The sequence below is a fragment of the Balaenoptera borealis genome (genome assembly GCF_965194805.1).
Source record: "Balaenoptera borealis genome assembly, chromosome: 13".
Classification (NCBI taxonomy): domain Eukaryota; kingdom Metazoa; phylum Chordata; class Mammalia; order Artiodactyla; family Balaenopteridae; genus Balaenoptera; species Balaenoptera borealis.
Window position 1 is genome coordinate 85,120,841 of NC_138870.1, and position 19,568 is coordinate 85,140,408.

At 34.8% G+C, this 19,568-nt stretch overlaps 1 protein-coding gene across 7 annotated transcripts in view; it reads left to right on the forward strand.

The window, feature by feature from the left end:
- GAS2L3 (growth arrest specific 2 like 3) overlaps positions 1–17,176 on the forward strand; it is a 35,717-nt gene extending 18,541 nt beyond the window's left edge. For 6 of the 7 annotated variants that reach the window (XM_082349621.1, XM_082349622.1, XM_082349620.1 and 3 more), the window contains 7 exons: positions 7–175; positions 1,333–1,448; positions 4,039–4,180; positions 8,370–8,433; positions 9,124–9,262; positions 11,477–11,584; positions 13,077–17,176. In XM_082349621.1, coding sequence (XP_082205747.1) covers positions 7–175; positions 1,333–1,448; positions 4,039–4,180; positions 8,370–8,433; positions 9,124–9,262; positions 11,477–11,584; positions 13,077–14,441 — 2,103 coding nt within the window. In that variant the 3' untranslated portion in view covers positions 14,442–17,176. The remainder of the gene's footprint in view (positions 1–6; positions 176–1,332; positions 1,449–4,038; positions 4,181–8,369; positions 8,434–9,123; positions 9,263–11,476; positions 11,585–13,076) is intronic. The other variant, XM_082349625.1, reaches the window with a different exon arrangement.
- The last annotated feature ends 2,392 nt before the right edge of the window (positions 17,177–19,568 follow it).

Genomic DNA, 19,568 nt, shown 5'->3' on the forward strand with positions numbered 1-19,568 from the left:
CTCTAGGTGTGGTTTGGAGAAGACCTGCCTCTAAGTCCACGGAGTCCTCTGACCCCCAGGCATGGGCCAGGTTTGGCTGATGTTTGTCAGTATGATGAGTGGATAGCTGTGAGGCACGAAGCTACCCTGTTGCCTATGCAAGAAGATCTGTCAATCTGGTTATCTGGTTTATTAGGTAAGGCTTGCAAAGATGCTCAAAATTGTAATCTCTTATTCAGTAAATGTTTATTGAGAATCTTACTCTTTGTCAAGGAATGATAGTTCCAGAGGCTGGGGATCCTCTAGTAAAGGAAATATTTGCTGTCCTTTTTCTCACCAAGCTTACATTCTAGTTGGGAAGATACTCTGATTGACCCTGACCCTCGGGACTTGAACAGTAAGCAAGTTTGAGGCTTAATGGAAGAGGTCAGTAGTAAGAGCTGTGAATAATCAACATTTTAATTGTTAATGTTAAAAAAATTGTTTAAGTGTATAGGTCTAACTTGAGGGTCTGTATTTTATTGATTTTTTTTTTTTCTCCTTAAACTTGTGTAAGGCAGGAGATTCTGGGTGGAATATATGCTGTAGTTAAAATGATTCCTGTTTCTGAGGCTCCGAGGGGCAGAGGTATATGAAACCTAGGAGGAAATGTCGGCTTGGAGAATGCATGGCATCATATTTCTTTACTCAGAGGACATGAGTGCTCTGAACTTTCTCCCTAGAAAAAAATTCTTTTAAATAACAGAATTTCATGTAGCATTGTAAGGTTTTCGTGAAAAGGAATATATATATATATAAAGCTCATCTATGGTCTTTGAAGAGAATTAAAAACGCACTAAACACTCACTCTTATATCAGTTTGAAGATTTGGTTAATTTCTTAAAAGTTTATTATGTAATAATGCTTCCGCATAAGGGGTTTTAGAGGTGAAAAGTTGGTATTTCCTGAGTGCTTGTTACATTGTTATCTTTAATTTTTAAATTGCAACAAAGACCATCTTACTTATAGAGAATCTTTCTTGTGCAAGCAGTTGTAATGTGCAGTGAATCAGAACTTAACCTTAATAGTGGATGTTGAATTGTAAAACACTTTGGTGTTTTTAAATGAAATAAAGTAGATGTCATTTATTTTTTCTGTGCTTCTACACCACAGATATTTTTGTTTCAGTTGACTTTCTCTTAATTTGATATTACCTGCTGTTTTAACTGTACCTTCTAAGAGTGAATGCTCAGAGTCTGATCTAATATTTGTCTAGTGTTTCAGCTATAATCTGATTACATTTAATTAAACTTTAACCATATTGTTTGAATTTACTGTTTCTAGAAGACTCTTAGCTTTGAAATATGTTTTTAGGTATTGAAGTTAAGGCAGAAAGGTTATTGGAAGAACTTGATAATGGAGTACTGTTATGCCAACTGATTGATGTTCTTCAAAACATGGTGAAAACATGCAACTCTGAAGAACCAGTGGTAAGAAAATGTTTGACAGTAATGATTTAATACCTTGGTACATACTGATTTGCTTATGTACATTTCTTATCATCTCTACAAGGTTGTAAACTTCCAACGCAACTATATGTAAAATCTTGGATAATTTACTTAATCTTTTTGAGCATCTGAAAAAATATTCTCACTTGTAAAATGGAGATATTAACATTTACCTTGTAGGATATATTTCCGAGGATTCAGCAACATTAAATGAGATAATAGATAGATAGTGGTTAGCTTATATAGATAATGCCTGGTGCATAGTAAATATCTAAATAGCTATTTCTTCTTGAGAACAATAATAGTACCTTCCTTATAGGATTCCTGTGAGAGTTAAATGAAAAAAGAGGTTGTGATGGTTCCTGGCACACAGTTAAGAGCTATTATCATCATCTTTTTATTCTTTATATATTGTCTTCATGGTGAATTCATAAATATTGGTTGAATGAATAATACTTTTTTTAGACACTTTTCTACCATTGACCCTGAAGTTGGGATTTGAAGTAGGTAAGGTTTCCTCTCTTTTCATCAAATATGGGTATTTTCACTCATGGGATCTGGTGTCTGTGAGTGTGTATTCTAGACATTAACATAGTGCTGGTGGAAATATAAAGTAGTACCATCTTTTTTGGGGGACAATGGGTAACATATGTCACATTGAAAATAAAGCACATCCTTTGATACGTAACATAATTCTAATTCCAGGAATTTATTCTAAGAAAATAACCACAAATTCACAAAAACAACTGTGCAAAAAAAATTAAGAACAACCTAAATGCTCATCAGTAGAGAAGTTGTTTAAAATTAATTATGGTACCTAAACAGAGTAGAACATTATCTATTCATTAGAAATGACTATTTTAATGTTTTGTTTTGGGTTTTTTTACCCCAAAAGATGCCTGCAACCTATCATTAAGTGTGCATGCACACATACACAAATCAGATTGCGGAATAGCCTGTTTATGTAGCATTCTGTAGGTACAGATACACTTGTGTATGGAGAGGTCTTACTGAAATGTGGATGAGATGTGGATGAGAAGATTTCAGTTGGTACTAACCACCTTTGTATTTGGCTGTGTTGATTTTTTTTTCCCTATATACAGCTAGAGAAACTCACAAGGCTATTGTAATCCTAGAAAATAATAGCAACAGGAAGGAAACATAAGGAACTGGTAATAGTGTGGTTCCCTCCAGGGAGAGAAAGGAACTGAGGGGTAGTGGTAGGAGAAAGACTTATACTCTACTGTGCCCACTGCATTTTTAAAAATCATATGCTTGGGGCTTCCCTGGTGGCGCAGTGGTTGAGAGTCTGCCTGCCAATGCAGGGGACAGGGGTTCGGGCCCCGGTCTGGGAGGATCCCGCGTGCCGCAGAGCGGCTGGGCCTGTGAGCCACAGTTACTGAGCCTGCGCGTCTGGAGCCTGTGCTCTGCAGCAGGAGAGGCCGCGATGGTGAGAGGCCCACGCGCCGCGATGAAGAGTGGCCCCCGCTTGCCGCGGCTGGAGAAAGCCCTCGCACAGAAACTAGGACCCAACACAGCCAAAAATAAATAAATAAATAAATAATTTAAAAAAAATCATATGCTTGAATTCCTTATTCAAGTAAAAATTTAAAACAAAACTAAAAACCCCTCAGCCAGGCTTCCCTGGTGGTGCAGTGGTTAAGAATGTGCCTGCCAGTGCAGGGGACGCAGGTTCGAGCCCTGGTACAGGAAGATCCCACATGCCGCAGAGCAACTAAGCCTGTGTGCCACAACTACTGAGCCTGCGCTCTAGAGCCCGCAAGCCACAACTACTGAGCCCACGTGCCACAAGTACTGAAGCCTGCACGCCTAGGGCCCGTGCTCCGCAACAAGAGAAGCCACCGCAATGAGAAGTGTGCGCACCACAACGAAGAGGAGCCCCCACTCGCCACAGCTAGAGAAAGCCCACGCACAGCAATGAAGACCCAATGCAGCCAAAAAAAAAAAGATGAATAATTTCTTAAAAAAAAAAAAAAAAACCCTCAGCCTCAGCAGGATTATCTGAATACTCTTGGTCCAGGAAATAAAGAATTAGGATTCTGTAAAACTTAGCTTGTCAATTTTCAAAGAACTTTAATTACGAATGGGCTACTACTTCCTTGTTTGAAAGTCTCCTCAAGAAACTCAGAACCATATTTATGAATCTGCAAATAAGGAAGTAAGCAAAATTGAGACTGAGTAAACCTTTAACATAGCAATAATTTTGTGTTTGTATTGAACTGTGTTTGGAGAGATATAAAGATGTGCTTTGGAATTATTAGACTGTCATTTTTTATCTCAACTAAGACTCTCATGTCATTTTAAAAAGAAAGGGTAGAGATGCGTGATCCTACTGCTAATTTTGACCTGACTGTTTTCCTAGGAATCATTTTCTAGAATATGCTTAATGAAAAGCAAAATAAAATGATTTTTGAAGATGCCTTTTTCTTCTAGTGCTATGCACTTTTTAGTTACATTCACTGCACTGAACATTTATTTAGTAATATTAAAATGGATATTTAATGAAAATACCCTTGATGCATGTTTGAAATTATTCTTCTGTCTTTTCCAGAATTTTCCAATGAGAAAAGTGCCCTGTAAGAAAGATGCTGCATCAGGTTCGTTCTTTGCTAGAGACAATACTGCGAACTTCCTTCACTGGTGCAGGCACATCGGGGTTGATGAGACTTACCTCTTTGAATCGGAAGGTTTAGGTAAGTGTTGTTGTTGTGTTTAATGTTTATTAGGATATTTTTGTATGCCTCACTTCTAATTTTTCTTTCCAAATAAGGACTCAAAAGCCACATCTCATTTTACTAGAAACATTTATACTCTAAATATATGTAAACAATTGGAGAATCAGATTCCAGATCAAATGTATGATAAAAGCTTTTCATTTATGTTTTAGATCCTATATATCTAGAATGGCCTGGACATATTTTACTTGCTAAATGAGTTGGCTATGGGAAGGTTCTGGACTAATGCTTAACTAATTAATGTTTTCATCAAGAATTACTCTATCAAGTCTAAATTACTAGTAATTTCTCTTTAACTAGATAATTACAGAAATAACAGAAGGCCAAATGATGTATGTTCATGGTGTTTAGATTTATCTCGTAAACAGCAGCTGCCAATTTGGTTATCTAAATGGACTAATGCTTTTAAAAAGTCATGCTCTATTGAAGAATTATTGATGTATTTTCTCATTTCATTTAAGTCAACAGAAACATCTGTGCAGTGACCAAAGTGAAAGCTATCTAAGTTTTAGACTATCTGTATATTTCCTCAAAGTATTTATGTGTGCCTGCGTGCGCGTGTGTGCACACACACACACACACACACACAGAAGTTATAATGTTTTGATAAGAGCAGTAGCATACCAATGGCGGGGGTCATGGGAATAGTATTCGGCCCTGGTAGAGAGAAGTATTTTGTCACTGACATTGCTTAGAATTGCCGGTTCATGGTGATAATAAAAAGCAAACCAACTTTTAGTTGGTTTCATTATTGTTTTAGGTTATTAATATTGTAAATATTTCTATTGACCATGCACACCCTGTTGCCTGCAGACAGGTAGCTGTTCCCCACTGTTACCTGTTTAGTATGCCTCTGGATATTCTTATCCAGTGTAGAATTAAAACTAATGGATTGCTGTTTTACCCCCCAGTTTGCACCCTGCTTTAATCCAGGTGTGCTGATCATTAAGCATATTAGGTTTCTTTTTATTTATAGCATTTTAAAAAATTGAGGTATGTTCACATAACATAAAATTTATCATTTCAAAATGTAGACTTCAGTGGTTTTTAGTATACTCACGATTTGTGCAGATATCACCACTTATTAATTCCAGAACATTTCCATCACTCCAAAAAGAAAACCCATACCTATTAGCAGTTGGACCCAGTTACTCCCTATCTCCATCCTCTGGCAACCACCAGTCTACTTTCTTTGTCTATAGATTTGCATACTCTGGACTTTTCATATAAATTTCATATAAATAAAATCATGCAATATGTAGCTTTTGTGTCTGGCTATTTTCAATTAGCATTATGGGTCATTTATGTTGTAGCCTCTAACAGTACTTCATTCCTTTTTATGGCTGAACGATATTTCGTTGTATGGATATACCACATTTTTTAAATCTCCTATCAGCTGATGGACATTTTGATTGTTTCTATTTTGGGGTTATTATTAATAATGCTACTATGAACATTTGTGTGCAAGTTTTTGAGTGAACATATGTTTTAAATTCAGGGATATACCTAGGAGTGGAATTATTGGGTCATATGGTAATTCTGTGTTTATCTGTTTGAGGAACTACCAAACTGTTTTCACAGTGGCCACACCATTTTACATTCCCACTAGCAATGCACAAAGGTTCCAATTTCTTCACATAGTTGTCAACACTTGTTATTATTTTTTAAAATTACAGCTGACCCTTGAACAATCCAGGAGCTAGGGGCAGCGGTCCCCTAACCCTGCAGTCAAAAATCTGGATATAACTTTACAGTCAGCCCTTTGTATCCACGGTTCTGAATCCACAGATTCAACCAACCACAGATCTTATAGTACTGTAGTATGTATTTATTGAAAAAAATCCATGTGTAAGTGGACCCACACAGTTCAAACCATGTTGTTCAAGGGCCAACTGTATAACCATCCTAGTGGGTGTGAAGTGGTATCTCATTGTGGTTTTGATTTTCATTTCCCTAACGACTAATGATGTTGAGCATCTTTACATGGGCTTATTGGCCATTTGTATATCTTCTTTACAGAAATGTCCATTCATATCTTCTGCTCATTTTTGGAGGAGTCAGTTGTCTTTTTTTTGTAGACTTGTAAGAGTTCTTTCTTTATTCTGGATATTAGGCCCTTATTAGATATATGATTTGCAAATATGCTTTTCTGGTCTTTGGGTTGCCTTTTCACTTTCTTGATAGTGTCCTTTGATGCATAAAAGTTTTTACTTTTGATGAAGTTCAGTTTATCTTTTCTTTGATTGCTTGTGCTTTTGGTGTCATATCTAAAAAACCATTGCCTAATCCAAGGTCACACAGATTTTCACCTATATTTCCTTCTAGGATTTTTATAGGTTTAGCTTTTATGTTTAGGTCTTTAATGCATTTTGAGTTATTTTTTGTATACGGTGTGAAGAAGGAGTCTAAATTCATTCTTTTGCATGTAGATATCCAGTTGTCTTAGCACCATTTGTTGAAAAGACTGAAAGACTGTTTTTTCCCCTTTGAGTTGTCTTGGCACCCTTGTTGAAAATCAATTGAACGTAAACATATGAGTTTATTTCTGGACACTGTTTCATTCCACTGGTCTGTATGTCTATCCTTAAGCCAGTAAACACTGTCCTGATTACTGTAGTTTTGTAGTAAGTTTTGAAATGGAGTAGTATGAGTCTTCCAACTTGGTGCTTTTTAAAAGTTGTTTTGGCTATTTTATATTTCTTACAGTTCTTTATGAATTTTATCATCAGCTTGTCCATTTCTGGAAAAAAAAAAAAGGCTCTTGGAATTTTGATAGGGATTGCACTGAATCTGTAGGTCAGTTTGGAGAGTATTACAATAACGATATATGTCTTCCAATCCATGAACATAGGCTGTCTTTCAATTTATTTATATCTTATTTAATTTCTTTCAACAATATTTTATAGTTTTCAGTGTACAAGTCTTACAATTCTTTGGTTAAATTTATTCCTAAGTACTTTATTCTTCTTGAAGCTATTGTGAATGTAATCATTTCCTTAATTACATTTCAGATTGTTTATTGCTAATGTATAAAGTGCAATGACTTTTGTATATTGATCTCATATCCTGCAACTTTGCTGAACTTACTTATTAGCTCTATTAGTTTTTTTGTAGATTCTTTAGGGTTTTCTAAACAAAGGACCATATCACCTGTAAATATAGTTTTCCTTCTTCCTTTCCAATCTAGATGGCTTTTATTTATTTTTCTTGCCCAAATGCCCTGGCTAGAACCTCAAGTACAATGTTGAATAGAAGTGGGAAGAGTGGACATCCTTCTTTTCCCCGGTCTTAGCCTCGAGGAAGACATTCAGTCTTTCACCATTAATAATGATGTTAGCTATGGGTTTTCCAGAGATGTCTATTTTCATATTTATAAAGTTCTCTTCTGTTTCTAGTTTGTTGAGTCTTTTTTTGTCATGAAAGGGTGTTTGATTTTGTCAAAAGCGTTTTCTGTGTCTACTGAGATAATTGTATGTTTCTTTTCCTTTATTTTATCAATATGGTGAATTATATTGATTGATTTTCATACGTTGAACCAACCTTGCATTTCTGGGATAAATCTCACTTGCTGCTGGATCCAATTTGCCAGTATTTCATTGAGAATTTTTTACATCTGTGTTCATAAAGGATATTTGTCTTTAGTTTTCTTGTGATGTCTTTTTCTGACTTTGATATCAGGGTAATATAGGCCTCATAGAATGAGTAGAGAAGTGCTCTCTCCTCTTCTATTTTTGGAAGAGTTGAAGAAGGCTGTTAACACATAGTCCTGTGCTAAAGATAGTTTAGAATAAAATTGAAGTGATACGTTTCTTCAGTAATATCTCCTGTTAAGAGATCTGAAATATTAATAATTTAATGTTACTAAGCTCTTAGTTTTTTAGACTTAAAATACTACACAGGTAAGCATCCATGGTAAATTTTAATCTTCTTGTTAGCCATTTTCTTTTTAATTTAAGGAAGATGATAATATGTAGAAAAAATAAAAGTCTTTTCTAAGTCTCCAAATAAGTAATGCTACTGTTTTTTTTTTACTTTACTTTACTTTTCTTTTACTTTACTTCTTTTCTTTTACTCTACTTCTTTCTTGCCATAAATATATTTGCCTATTTAATTTGCCCTCTAAAATATGTGGTCTTATTTTTCACAGTTTTGCACAAAGATCCGAGACAGGTGTATCTTTGTCTTCTTGAAATTGGTCGAATTGTGTCAAGGTATGTATTCCACAATATTTCAGAATTTCAATGTCATAAACATTTTTTAAGCTGCTTTATTTTATCTAGAACACTTTTCTATAAATGAAAATAATTTTTGATTGGAATAAAGGTAACTTAATTTACTATTTTTTCTTTCTTTTTGTTTCTTTATTAACTTTGTTCTGTTCACGTGAGCCATGTCATGTGTCAACATCTGCTTGCTCATGTAGCTTGCCTTCATTTAGTATTAAACTGTAAAAGTGGGTACTTACATTTTTCAGATCAAAAGTAGAGTAAGAGCATGCAATCTTTAAGCAGTTCAAGGCGAGGCAAGTCCTTTGGACACAAAGAGGGTCTGATAAGAAGGCTGAGGCCTGGTATCCTCCATACCTGGCTCGACCCCATCTTCACTCACGAGATGACTTGTTTTTGTTTTCTGGTTTTTTTAACAAGCTGATTTTTAAAGGTACGTTTAGGATCCCTGATTGAATATTGGGAGCATCCAGTAACCCAAATATATATATACTATGATGTAAAGATGATAATCTGAATTTTTGGCAATCTGTGGGACATTATAAAGCATTTCCAGATGTCCCAGTGAAACAACTGGTAGAAGAGAGTCATACAGAAGATAGCCTATTGTGATATACATGGAAGTACTTGGCTCAGACTTCACTTGTTTGATGAGATCTCATGATTGGTTTTCAGATATGGGGTGGAGCCTCCAGTATTAGTAAAATTTGAGAAAGAAATTGAGCTAGAAGAGACCTTACTTAATACCTCTGGGCCTGAAGATTCCATCAGCATTCCAAAATCATGCTGTCAGCATGAAGAGCTTCACGAAGCTGTAAGTAATTGCACACTTTCTTTCAACTGTGATGCGTCAGAATCTCATAGTTCGCCAAAAGTGTTCCTCTTTCATTTTTATTATACTTGAAGAGGGAAAAAAAAGTAGCATGAATGAAAGTATTTATTGCAGTATTATTTATAAGGCTGAAAAATTGGAAGCAATGTAAATACTCTCAAATTGGGCAATGGCTAGGTAAATTAGGATTTACTATTTTAGCAGAATAATCATTTTTTGTAATCATTATAAAGACTATATAGCAACAAGAAAAATGTTTATTTTGTGAAAAGTATGTATCAGAACATGGAGAATGAAAATAATTGATATTAGGGTAGTACCTTTACAGATGATTTTAATTTCTTTAGCTATTTCCTTTAATGTTAAAATGTGAATTACACAATAGCTAAAACCAGAAGAGAACATTTTTTATTCACAACACTTACTCCTTTTAGGCTCACCAACTTATTTAGATTGTGGGTTAGTGCTGATTTGTACTGCTGAATATAAGTGGTATTTGGGTATTTTAAACAAAGAAAATAAGTGACCCTTCATGCCTGCAAGCTTGTTATGAAAACTAAAAGGAACACATTTCTTTAAATATATATGTGCTATATGAATATATTCAGAGTCCACCTATACATACGTGACCTGCTGAGATCTTATGGTCGTGTTTAAAATTAAGGAACAATTATTATCTGATTCATTATTTTGAGTGCTGTTAAGAAATATACAACTGCAATTCTGTGTACCTAAGAAACCTTAATGGATAGAAAATAATGACTGAAATAATTACCTCCTTTCAAATTACTTTGTTATCTAACTTGTAAATGGTTCAAATAATTGTAAATTCTTTACCCAAGTTCAGAATATTTTTTAGCCATCTTATGCATGTGGTATGTATGTGTGTGTATGCATGTGTGTACATATGTGCTCATATAACCAGACTGTGAACAAGATAAACTTCATTGAATGGCTTATGAAAATCAGTTCTATTTATGATCATGTTATTTTGTTAAATGAATGATGTAGGGAGATAAATCCGGACCCTTCTGATCAGGCCCGGGTGAATCCACATGTGTCCATTTTGTGTAGATAATTAAGACACTCATAAATTTCTGTTAGTGCTCAGGTAAGTTGGGTATATCTGAAGAGACTTTCTTTAACATCATGCCTAAATTCAATTAAGTGAATTTGTTTAGTTATACTCTGTGTGCCAAGTAGTTGAGAAAAATATACATGGCCTTGCTTTTTCAAAAATATAATTTTAGGAAAACAAAATGGTTTCCATAGTGGCTGATATGTGACTTTTTTTTCAAATCAAACATATCTCAGCAAATATTTTCATTTAATCAATTTATATTAATTTCCATGTTTTAAATAAAGAATTCTGAATTTTAATTTTTATTCCACTTTTTACCATTTTTAAGATATGTACTGCAGTTAAAAATTCTGTAAGCCCCTTGAGGAGTAGAGGTAGGATTTTCTCCTCAGTTCTCATCTCCTTAGCAGACTATTGAAACAAAGTGAGTGCTTTTAGAAAAATGCCTCTTGAGTTGAAATTTTTAGAATTTACCTAGTCTTGGGTAAATATTGGATAGGCCAAAAAGTTCGCTTGGGTTTTTCGTAAGATGTTACGGAAAGACCCGAATGAACTTTTTGCCCAGCCCAATAGCTATAAATGCATCTCTGCCTATTTTAACAGTAACTTTGGAACAAATCTGGATATTCCCCCATACATACAGTATTACTTTCACATGGTGTTAAGGGACAAGTGAAAATTCCTGGTTAAACTTTATCTGACTGGTCCATCTTTGATTTGACAGATATATTAATCCAAGTCTTAAAACAATTCAAGCTTAGTAATGAACTGTTTCCTATGACTGAATGAATGTGTTTTGAATTGACTTCACTGTGTACACATTCACAGACCTTCTCCGGTGATCAGTGAGTGCACGACGAGCCTGATTGCACTTGGGCAGAGAGAGAGAGAGAGACTCCAGACTTCCTCACTGTTAGGTTTTATTAGATTAGCTAATGTCTAATCTCAATATTTGTCAACAAGTAAAAGAGAAGAGATAATAAATAGTTGAACTGTCTTTAAATTTTTATCTTTGAGTTTGATTTTCCCAACTATCAAATAACCTTGCATTTTAACATTAAACAAAATAGTTTTTGTCACAAGCACTAAATCTTGTCATTTATTTTTAATCTTAGGTTAAACACATTGCTGAAGACCCTCCTTGTAGTTGTTCTCACCGATTTTCTATTGAGTACTTATCTGAAGGACGGTATCGACTAGGAGATAAAATACTTTTTATAAGAGTAAGTCCACCGTTTACATCCTGTTTAGATCTTGTTTTGAAATTGAATTTATTGCTTTACCAACCTTCTTTTGTTCCCCTTTTACTTTTTAAAAAATTGGAATAGAGAATGTTATTAATGGAAGAATTTCACTGTATAGGAGGAAATATATGGAGTATTTTCAAGAGTATATAATGTGTTTAGGTAAACACGCTTAACATAGCAAACAACTAATTAAGCTAAGACTATTTGGACATTGAATATAATTGGGGGGAAAAAATCTTTGAATACCTCAGGTAACTTGTTCCATTTTTTAGATTTCCTAAAGAGGAATAATTTTCTATCATAAGAAGAAGAAAAAAGCAAAACCAGAACATCTAATAAGATTAAATGTCAGTAAGAAGAAAAAGAAATAGAAACATTGCAGTTGATAATAATATAGACTTTGGGTCTTAAGTATGAAGCCTTTTTTTCACTGACACAGCATCAGCATCTATACTAATATGCTAATGTACATGCTTATGTTCTTCCTTTGTCCCATCTGTAATCTGCAATTGATTAATTGTCCCCTTTGCTGATAAGGAGATTGAAGTTTACCTGTTCATCATTCTGTCCACCTATTGATACAAGAGCTGTTCTATTCCCAATTTAGGAATGTAATATAAAAGTATGTAAAAAATATAATTTTACCACCTATATTTTCTTTTATTTCATATATTATCATTAGCTCCCCATACCCTGTTCAACTCATACAGAAACAGGTATATGCATTTTGTCTTTTAATTAGCTTTCTTTTTTTAAGCAGTATGATATAGTGATAGTGCACAGAGCACGGGATTTAGAGTTAAAATTTGCAGAGCAGTCTCATACAACCGTGCAGATTTGCCTGCTGAATGAATAGGGGTCTGAGTCCGTCCAGCTTGGGCTGCACTGGCAGACCCAGGATATATCTTATCAACACAAAAGCACCTTTTGGGTTGGGTAGCCTGGTACGTTTGAGGCCAGGCCAAGCTGTGTGGTTTGGGACAGTTTCCTTAATCTCTCAGAGCCATAATTTTCTCATCTGCAAAGAAAAACTAGTAATAAATTGTATCAAAGTTTTTGAAAGATTAAATTGACATGATACATATGAAAGTAATTTATTAAATTCTAACATACAAGTTTCGGTAGTTTTTATCTTCTGTAATTATGTTTTTCTTTAGTATGAGACTTTTTTTCTCTCCTCCCCTCCTTTACTCTCCCTTTTCCTTTCTTCCTTCAATATTCAGTCCTTGCAGTTTTGCGTATTAGTAATTTGGATTTTTAGGATGTGTAAATATCTTCCTTACAAACTGGAGGATTCTCTGTTGTTAGTTGCATGATTCAATATGAATTAAATTTATTACTTTAGTAATACAAGAAAGAGACTGGCAATTTATAGTGAAGCTGTTGGCAAATACACTGAATTTCATAGTCACAGACAACACAGACTATGACTGCTAATGAACCGTAACTGCACCTTACAGTTTTACAGCTTTATTTTTTACTTTCTTTTGGGGGAAAGATGCTTCACGGAAAACATGTCATGGTCCGTGTCGGTGGAGGCTGGGATACTCTTCAAGGATTTTTGCTTAAATATGACCCCTGTCGAATATTACAGTTTGCTACACTAGAACAGAAAATTCTAGCATTTCAAAAAGGAGTTTCTAATGAAAGTGTGCCTGATTCGTCCGCCAGAGCAGCTCAGCCTCCTGAAATGAATCCTTTGTCAGCAGTTAGCATGTTTCAGAAACAGAATTCAAAACCTGGCACACCAGTTGGTATTCCAAGGAGCAAAGAGAAGCAGGTACGTCTGCCAGGTGTGTTGCCACCAGCATCTTCCCTGAAAGGAGGCAGTCTGGCCTGTGGGTCAGTCCGTTCTAAATTTCCAAATTCTCCAGCAGCGTCCTCTCATCTCAACCTCACATCTTCAAAGGGCGTAGCAAAGAAACCGCAGTCTCCTTCAAACGATGCATCATCTTCATCTGCTTCTTTAAATCCAGCAGGTAAAAGCACTTTTTCACCAGCTTTATTAAGAACTGCACCTTGTGTATCTGAGTCGTTGAGAAAATGTATCTCATCACCCAGTACTCCAAAGGCCAAGCTTATTCCAGCCCAGAAGTCAAGAGATGTGCCTGAGTCTACACTTTTGCCAAATAAGTGTTCTGGAAAAATTGAACCAAAGCATTTGAAACACCATCATGTGTCTTCCAGGGATTATGCAGTCTCTCACTCAGCTACACATTTAAATTCATCATCAAAGTGTCCAAAGCCACCTAAGGCAAATCTGCACCTAAGGCCTAACCCTTCTCCTTCTTTCCAGTCTCCTGCAAAAGTGACAACATCCAGTTCCAAAACCATAACCACGGGTCTGAGAACACAGTCTCAGCCACGTGTTGGAGCTCTGCAAGCGGGGGCAATGCCAGCACAGAAACTTAAGTCAGCCTTGAATTTAAACCAGCCACTTTCTGTAACCTCAGTTGCTCCTGCAAAAGCTGCAGAGAAGTCGAAAGATAAGAATATGGTTTCAGTTGCCAAAAAGCAGCCTCAGAATAAAAGCACGTCCCAGAAGACAGGACCCAGCTCCTCTAGGTCCCCGGGCCGTACCCCGCTGTCCATTGTGAGTCTTCCCCAGTCTTCTGCCAAAGCACAACCTGAACCAAAGTCAGCACAGACTGCCACCAAGAGCCAATGCTTAGCCAAAGGGCCTTCCAAAAGTGGCAAAGCCCCGGCTGCAACCAGGAAACCACCCTCATCTGGCAAGGAGGCAGTTAGTGGAGATAAAAAACCTTCTGCAAAGAAGACGGAAGACGATGATCATTATTTTGTTATGACTGGAAGTAAGAAACCTAGAAAATAAACATAATGTGTCATTCTAAGAGAACAGAGGAAAGAAAGAGAGTGAATGTGTTAGCTGCACACCTTAAAAGTTTCTTCTATTTGTGTTTATCCAAATAGGTTCAGACATTAAGTACAATAAGATGGGGGTAGAGGTTGGGGCGAGGAGGGGACTCATCAGAATTCACATACCTGAATTCACCAGAAGGTACCCTTTTAACGTGAACAGTGGTAAAATCACCAGGAGATTCTTATTAGTCATAGACATTTATATGATTTTCAGTCCATGACATCTTTGTTAATGTCTGCCCATTAATGGAAATGTAAAGTTAAATAACACTACTAGGTTTATAACTGTAGTTGCTGTATTTTGAATATGTGTTAAATATGGAGGTTATTACCTGCTAATAGAAACAGAGGTGCTCTTAATATAAGTTATTGCATTTTAGTTTAAAAGCAACGGTTTGGCACTTGTCTTACAAAAGACATCTTATTTCGTTTCCTGATCAGGATTGCCTGATGGAACAATATTAAGTACCAATGGCTGCTGCTGATTAGCTTACTGTTACTCTGGGTTTGGTAGAATTGTTATTATTTAAAAATTTTTTAAGCTTTCCAAATCAGAAGGAACTGATTTTTTTAACTGACTTCTATTAACCTTGGTAATATTTTGTTACCAATATTTTTGGTAAAAAAATAAAATTAAGGTATTGAAATATAAATTGTAACTTGGAAAAAATTTTTTCACATATTATTTATAAGAACTTATACCTTATATTTTAGATGGACATTGTGCAATGTGAAAGGGGAAATGATTTAGTAGCTTTTAGCATATTAGAAATATTTTTTAATAATTAATTTTCTGTGAGTGCAGATATCAATTTTTACATTAAAATAATGTTGTTTAACATCAGAATTATGTTTTAACAATCTTAAAATTAAGGTGATAGTAAAGAATATTAAAGTGGTGCTACATAAAAATTCTGTCATGTGATTACTATTTTTCTTTAGCACAATAATACAAGTTTTAATTAGAGTTTTCCAGTTATGTTAATTTTCTTCAGTAAAGTCATGCTGCCTTCAGTTTTCCAGTGGCTAATGGACAGTATGTATGCAGCATTTTCTGTTCTGTAGGCAGATTCTCCAAGGAACTTACCCAGATCATGTAGTGACTATATAGACTCTATCGATCTAGGATGATATTTGTAAATAATATGTTTTTTAATAGATTGTGGCTATTTAAAAAATTGTTAATGTACTTTCAGAAGTTTTAGGGGTGTGTTTAATAACTTTACAGTGTTATCAGCTATCACAGGTTATTATATTCAGTATTGAGGTTTGTGTTTCCCTATTTTAAACTAAAATGTGTTTTCTAAAGAAAAATAATGGTTCACACAAATGTGCAATCATAGAATAAGCATCTTAAGCTGACTACTGATGTTTGTAGATTATAAAGCAAGAAACTTTTGTATAAAACTAAGCTATCTTTTGTCTGAGAAATACAGTTAAAATCAAAGCTGTATGCAGGCTAGTTTTTGAAATAATTGATGCTTCTCTCCTTAAAAGAGACAGTCACCAAATATTTAGTTGAGTTCCACTGTTGATCTGGGCATTGAGGGAGATAATATTTACATCTTTGGAAAGTGAAGTCAGTGTTCAAGAAGTACTAGAAGCTTTACATTTTTAGTGATGAGAAATATTTAATGCATCTTTCAAAGAGGAAGAATTTTACCTTTAAGAAGGAGTCTATTCCTTTGTAAGACCAAACAATTCTGTATCAGTAACTTCAGGAATAAAAGTGTCATCTGGCAGTTCCAAGAACTGGTTTTATTTTTTTGAAAAATTGTAAGTTAGTTCATAAATAGCCCTATCTTCATCGGGCTACTGATGGTAGGAATTTCCAACTCCTATAATTCTGTTATAATTTCACACTTTGATACAGTGAGAATATTCTTGAAATACACATTTTATCCAGTATTCATGATAAGGGAATTTCTCCAATTATATTCACATTGGATGAATTTTTATTTATATATAGCTTACTCTTCCAAAATAAATTTTTTTTTTAAAGTAAGCAGTGGCTGAAAGATCCTTTCTTCAAATATATTTTGAAATGCCCTTAAAGACCTAGTGTTTCTAATTGTTTTCACAATTTTAAAAGTACATTGTTGAAGTTAGAAAGAAATTATCATTTCTTCTTAATAGTAGTGCAAGATTTTAAAAGTTTCTTTTTGTTTAATATTTAGTAAAATGAATATTAAGCTTAAATTACTGAAGTACCTGGAAGAAGAAATAATGTGTACTTTCAAAAAAGAATGAAATATTTTTATTTTTCGTTTCTATAATTTGTTAATGTGACTAACATATCAAATTAATCTTCAGAGGAAAATGAAATGCTGATTATTTTTGCATTGTTTGAGCTTACAGTAGGTGTTTAAGGCTTATATCTTTAAAATGCTTAGATAAATTAGATGATCTCTAACTTTCCTCTCCACACTGAGTTAACAGTTCTTAATTGGTAAGGGAAATTTTTTGAGAAAAAAAATTACTGTTCCTTCTGCAATATACATCTGATACAAAAATCTGTTACTTCTTTAAAAGGCTTTACTAACAAGTTGTCATGGTACAGTCATATCCAGGTTTACGTACTGACTCCATCTGAATCCAAATTTGTGTATATTTTCTTGTGCTAGCAGTGTTTGTATCAGATTTTAACTTATATTTTCTCAGGTATTAAAGTTTAAACATATATACCAAGTCCTCAATTTACATTTTTGTGTGTTCTGAATACATTCTGATCACTTGGTTCATGTCAGAAATTGCATATATGAAGCATTAATAATTTGAGGATAGTTTTAATTTTATTGCTATTTAAAATGCCCTTCTGATACCTGTGGAATTTATTTCACTGCTCCTAGGAGATTATCAAGGTTTTGCCATTAAGTAACGGTATTTGTTCCGCAAGTTGTTGTATCTGCTAGAAGTTTGTCTCAGTAAGGCTAGACTCATATTTAATAATCTCTGATGACAGATCACACAAGTATTGTGTTCACAGAAGGCTACTGACAGTAGGAATTTCCAATTCCTGCAATTCTGTTTTAATTTCACACTTTGATACAGTGAGAATATTCTTGAAATATTCATTTTATCCTATATTCATGATCAGAGCAATTATAAAAAGCAGTTAATTAAATATGTATTTTCTGTGATGTTTCCAAATGAAAACAAAAACACCACTTAGACAAAATCAAAATTCTTCTTATATTTTCCTAATCATTTGTGAATGTAAAAATTTTAAACAAGTTCATGTTATGAAATTTTGGGGAATATTAGGAAAATATTAATGAAACACTTGCCAGTAAATCTGAAAATATAAAGACACATATTTTATTAAATTAGCTATTTTCCTATAAATATACTGTTTTGTTCTTGTAGAAAAACACAATATGACTCGATCTTGAAAAAATAATACATGCAAAGATTTAGCTATAAGGATGGTAATCATAACACATCATTAATATTGTTATGACCATAAAATAGAACACCATACAGACATTAAAAAATGATTTAGGTGTTGATTCTTTTTTTTTTCCTTTCCTTTTTTTTTTTTTTAAACTTTTGGTTTATTTATCTTCATGTAGCTTATGTAACAAAGTTTATTTCAGTAGTCACTTAAAACTAAATTCCTGAATTCTCACATTGTGTAGAAACATCACAGGAATCCTTTCTGGGTTGAGCAAGACTTTTGTATCAGTTCATGAGGTATAGTGATATATTCTTGAAGTTGGCTGTGGCTATAGCCAGTTTGCATATCTGAATATGATGACACTACTTTTGATTAGTCACAGCCACTGGTGAGGATAATTGACTAATTTAAAAAATGCTCGGCAAACACTTGGGATTTATCTTAAAAGATGTATGTATGGTGATGAAGTGATTTGTTTTGAGAGATGGCAATGATAAAACAATATATAATATTTCTGAATTGTCTGTGTTCTGCCAGGCGCAATACTTATTGCATGGTGTGTGAAAGGATTTTTTCCTGAGGAAATGTTGTGGTAGTGTTTGAAGGAGCCTGCAGATATGACCTGGTTATTTCTGGAGGGGAATGGACAGGAGAGGGGAAGAGGGCAGTAATAAGAGAGGCCTTGAAGTTACGGATTTCTTCCATTACATTAAATAACAGAGAATGATGCACTTTTACAGAAGAAAAATGTTAGGAACTTCCCAACTTACTATCCAGGTTTTTGTTTTAAAATATTTATTTTCAGGGTTTGAGAAGATACTCAGAGCATCATGTATAGACTTAGATTAGCAAGGGTCCTGCTACTGCCTTATTCAATCCTCACATTGAACAGATGAGGAAACTCAGCCCAGGAAGTTTGTTGATAGAGCATGTTAGCTACTGAAGTCACACCAACCTGTGAGCAGCAGAGTGAAGTCAAGGCAGTGGTCCCCGGGAGCTATGTGAGTTACCCCGATTGCTGGCCCCTTCAGTGGGTCCTAAATGCATTGGGTCTAGCCCAGCAGATTCCTTGTATTACCTGTATTGATGATTATTCCAAAACAATCTACTCAACCACAAGGCACTGAAACACCAACTCACTCATTTGCTCATTTAGCAAACAATTTTTCTGAGTGTCTGTGGCAGACACTAAGCTAGATGCTAGGGATACAGTAGTAAGACCGGTCACTGCTCTCCAGGAGAGGACAGTCTTCATTCAAGTGGTTAAAAAAAAAAAAAAAGTATGATGTTCTTTTTGACTGTAGCCCACTCAGTTCTTTCTGGGATAAGATACCTTGGTGAAAACCGCCTGTCTTTTCTCATATTGCTTCGGATCAGGAGCCCATAGGAAAAAGTGAAAAACTTGTATTTATTTGTATCTGAGCCTTAAGAACAAGAGTCATTCACCACCAACTGTTTCTCAGAAAATAGAGCAGAAAGAATCAAGTCCTAAACAAGGTATGGGAAACAGAAAGAAATGTGAGCTTTCTCTGGATAAGCCATCAAGAAGCACCCATCTCTAATACAAGGATGCTCTTCTAACTCTAGAATGTTTCCTGTGACAGTGGGGATTCATTCCCACCCTGACCCCGCCACAAACTCCACCTTGGTCTTAACAAGTGTGCCACAGACTGAGGTGGGATC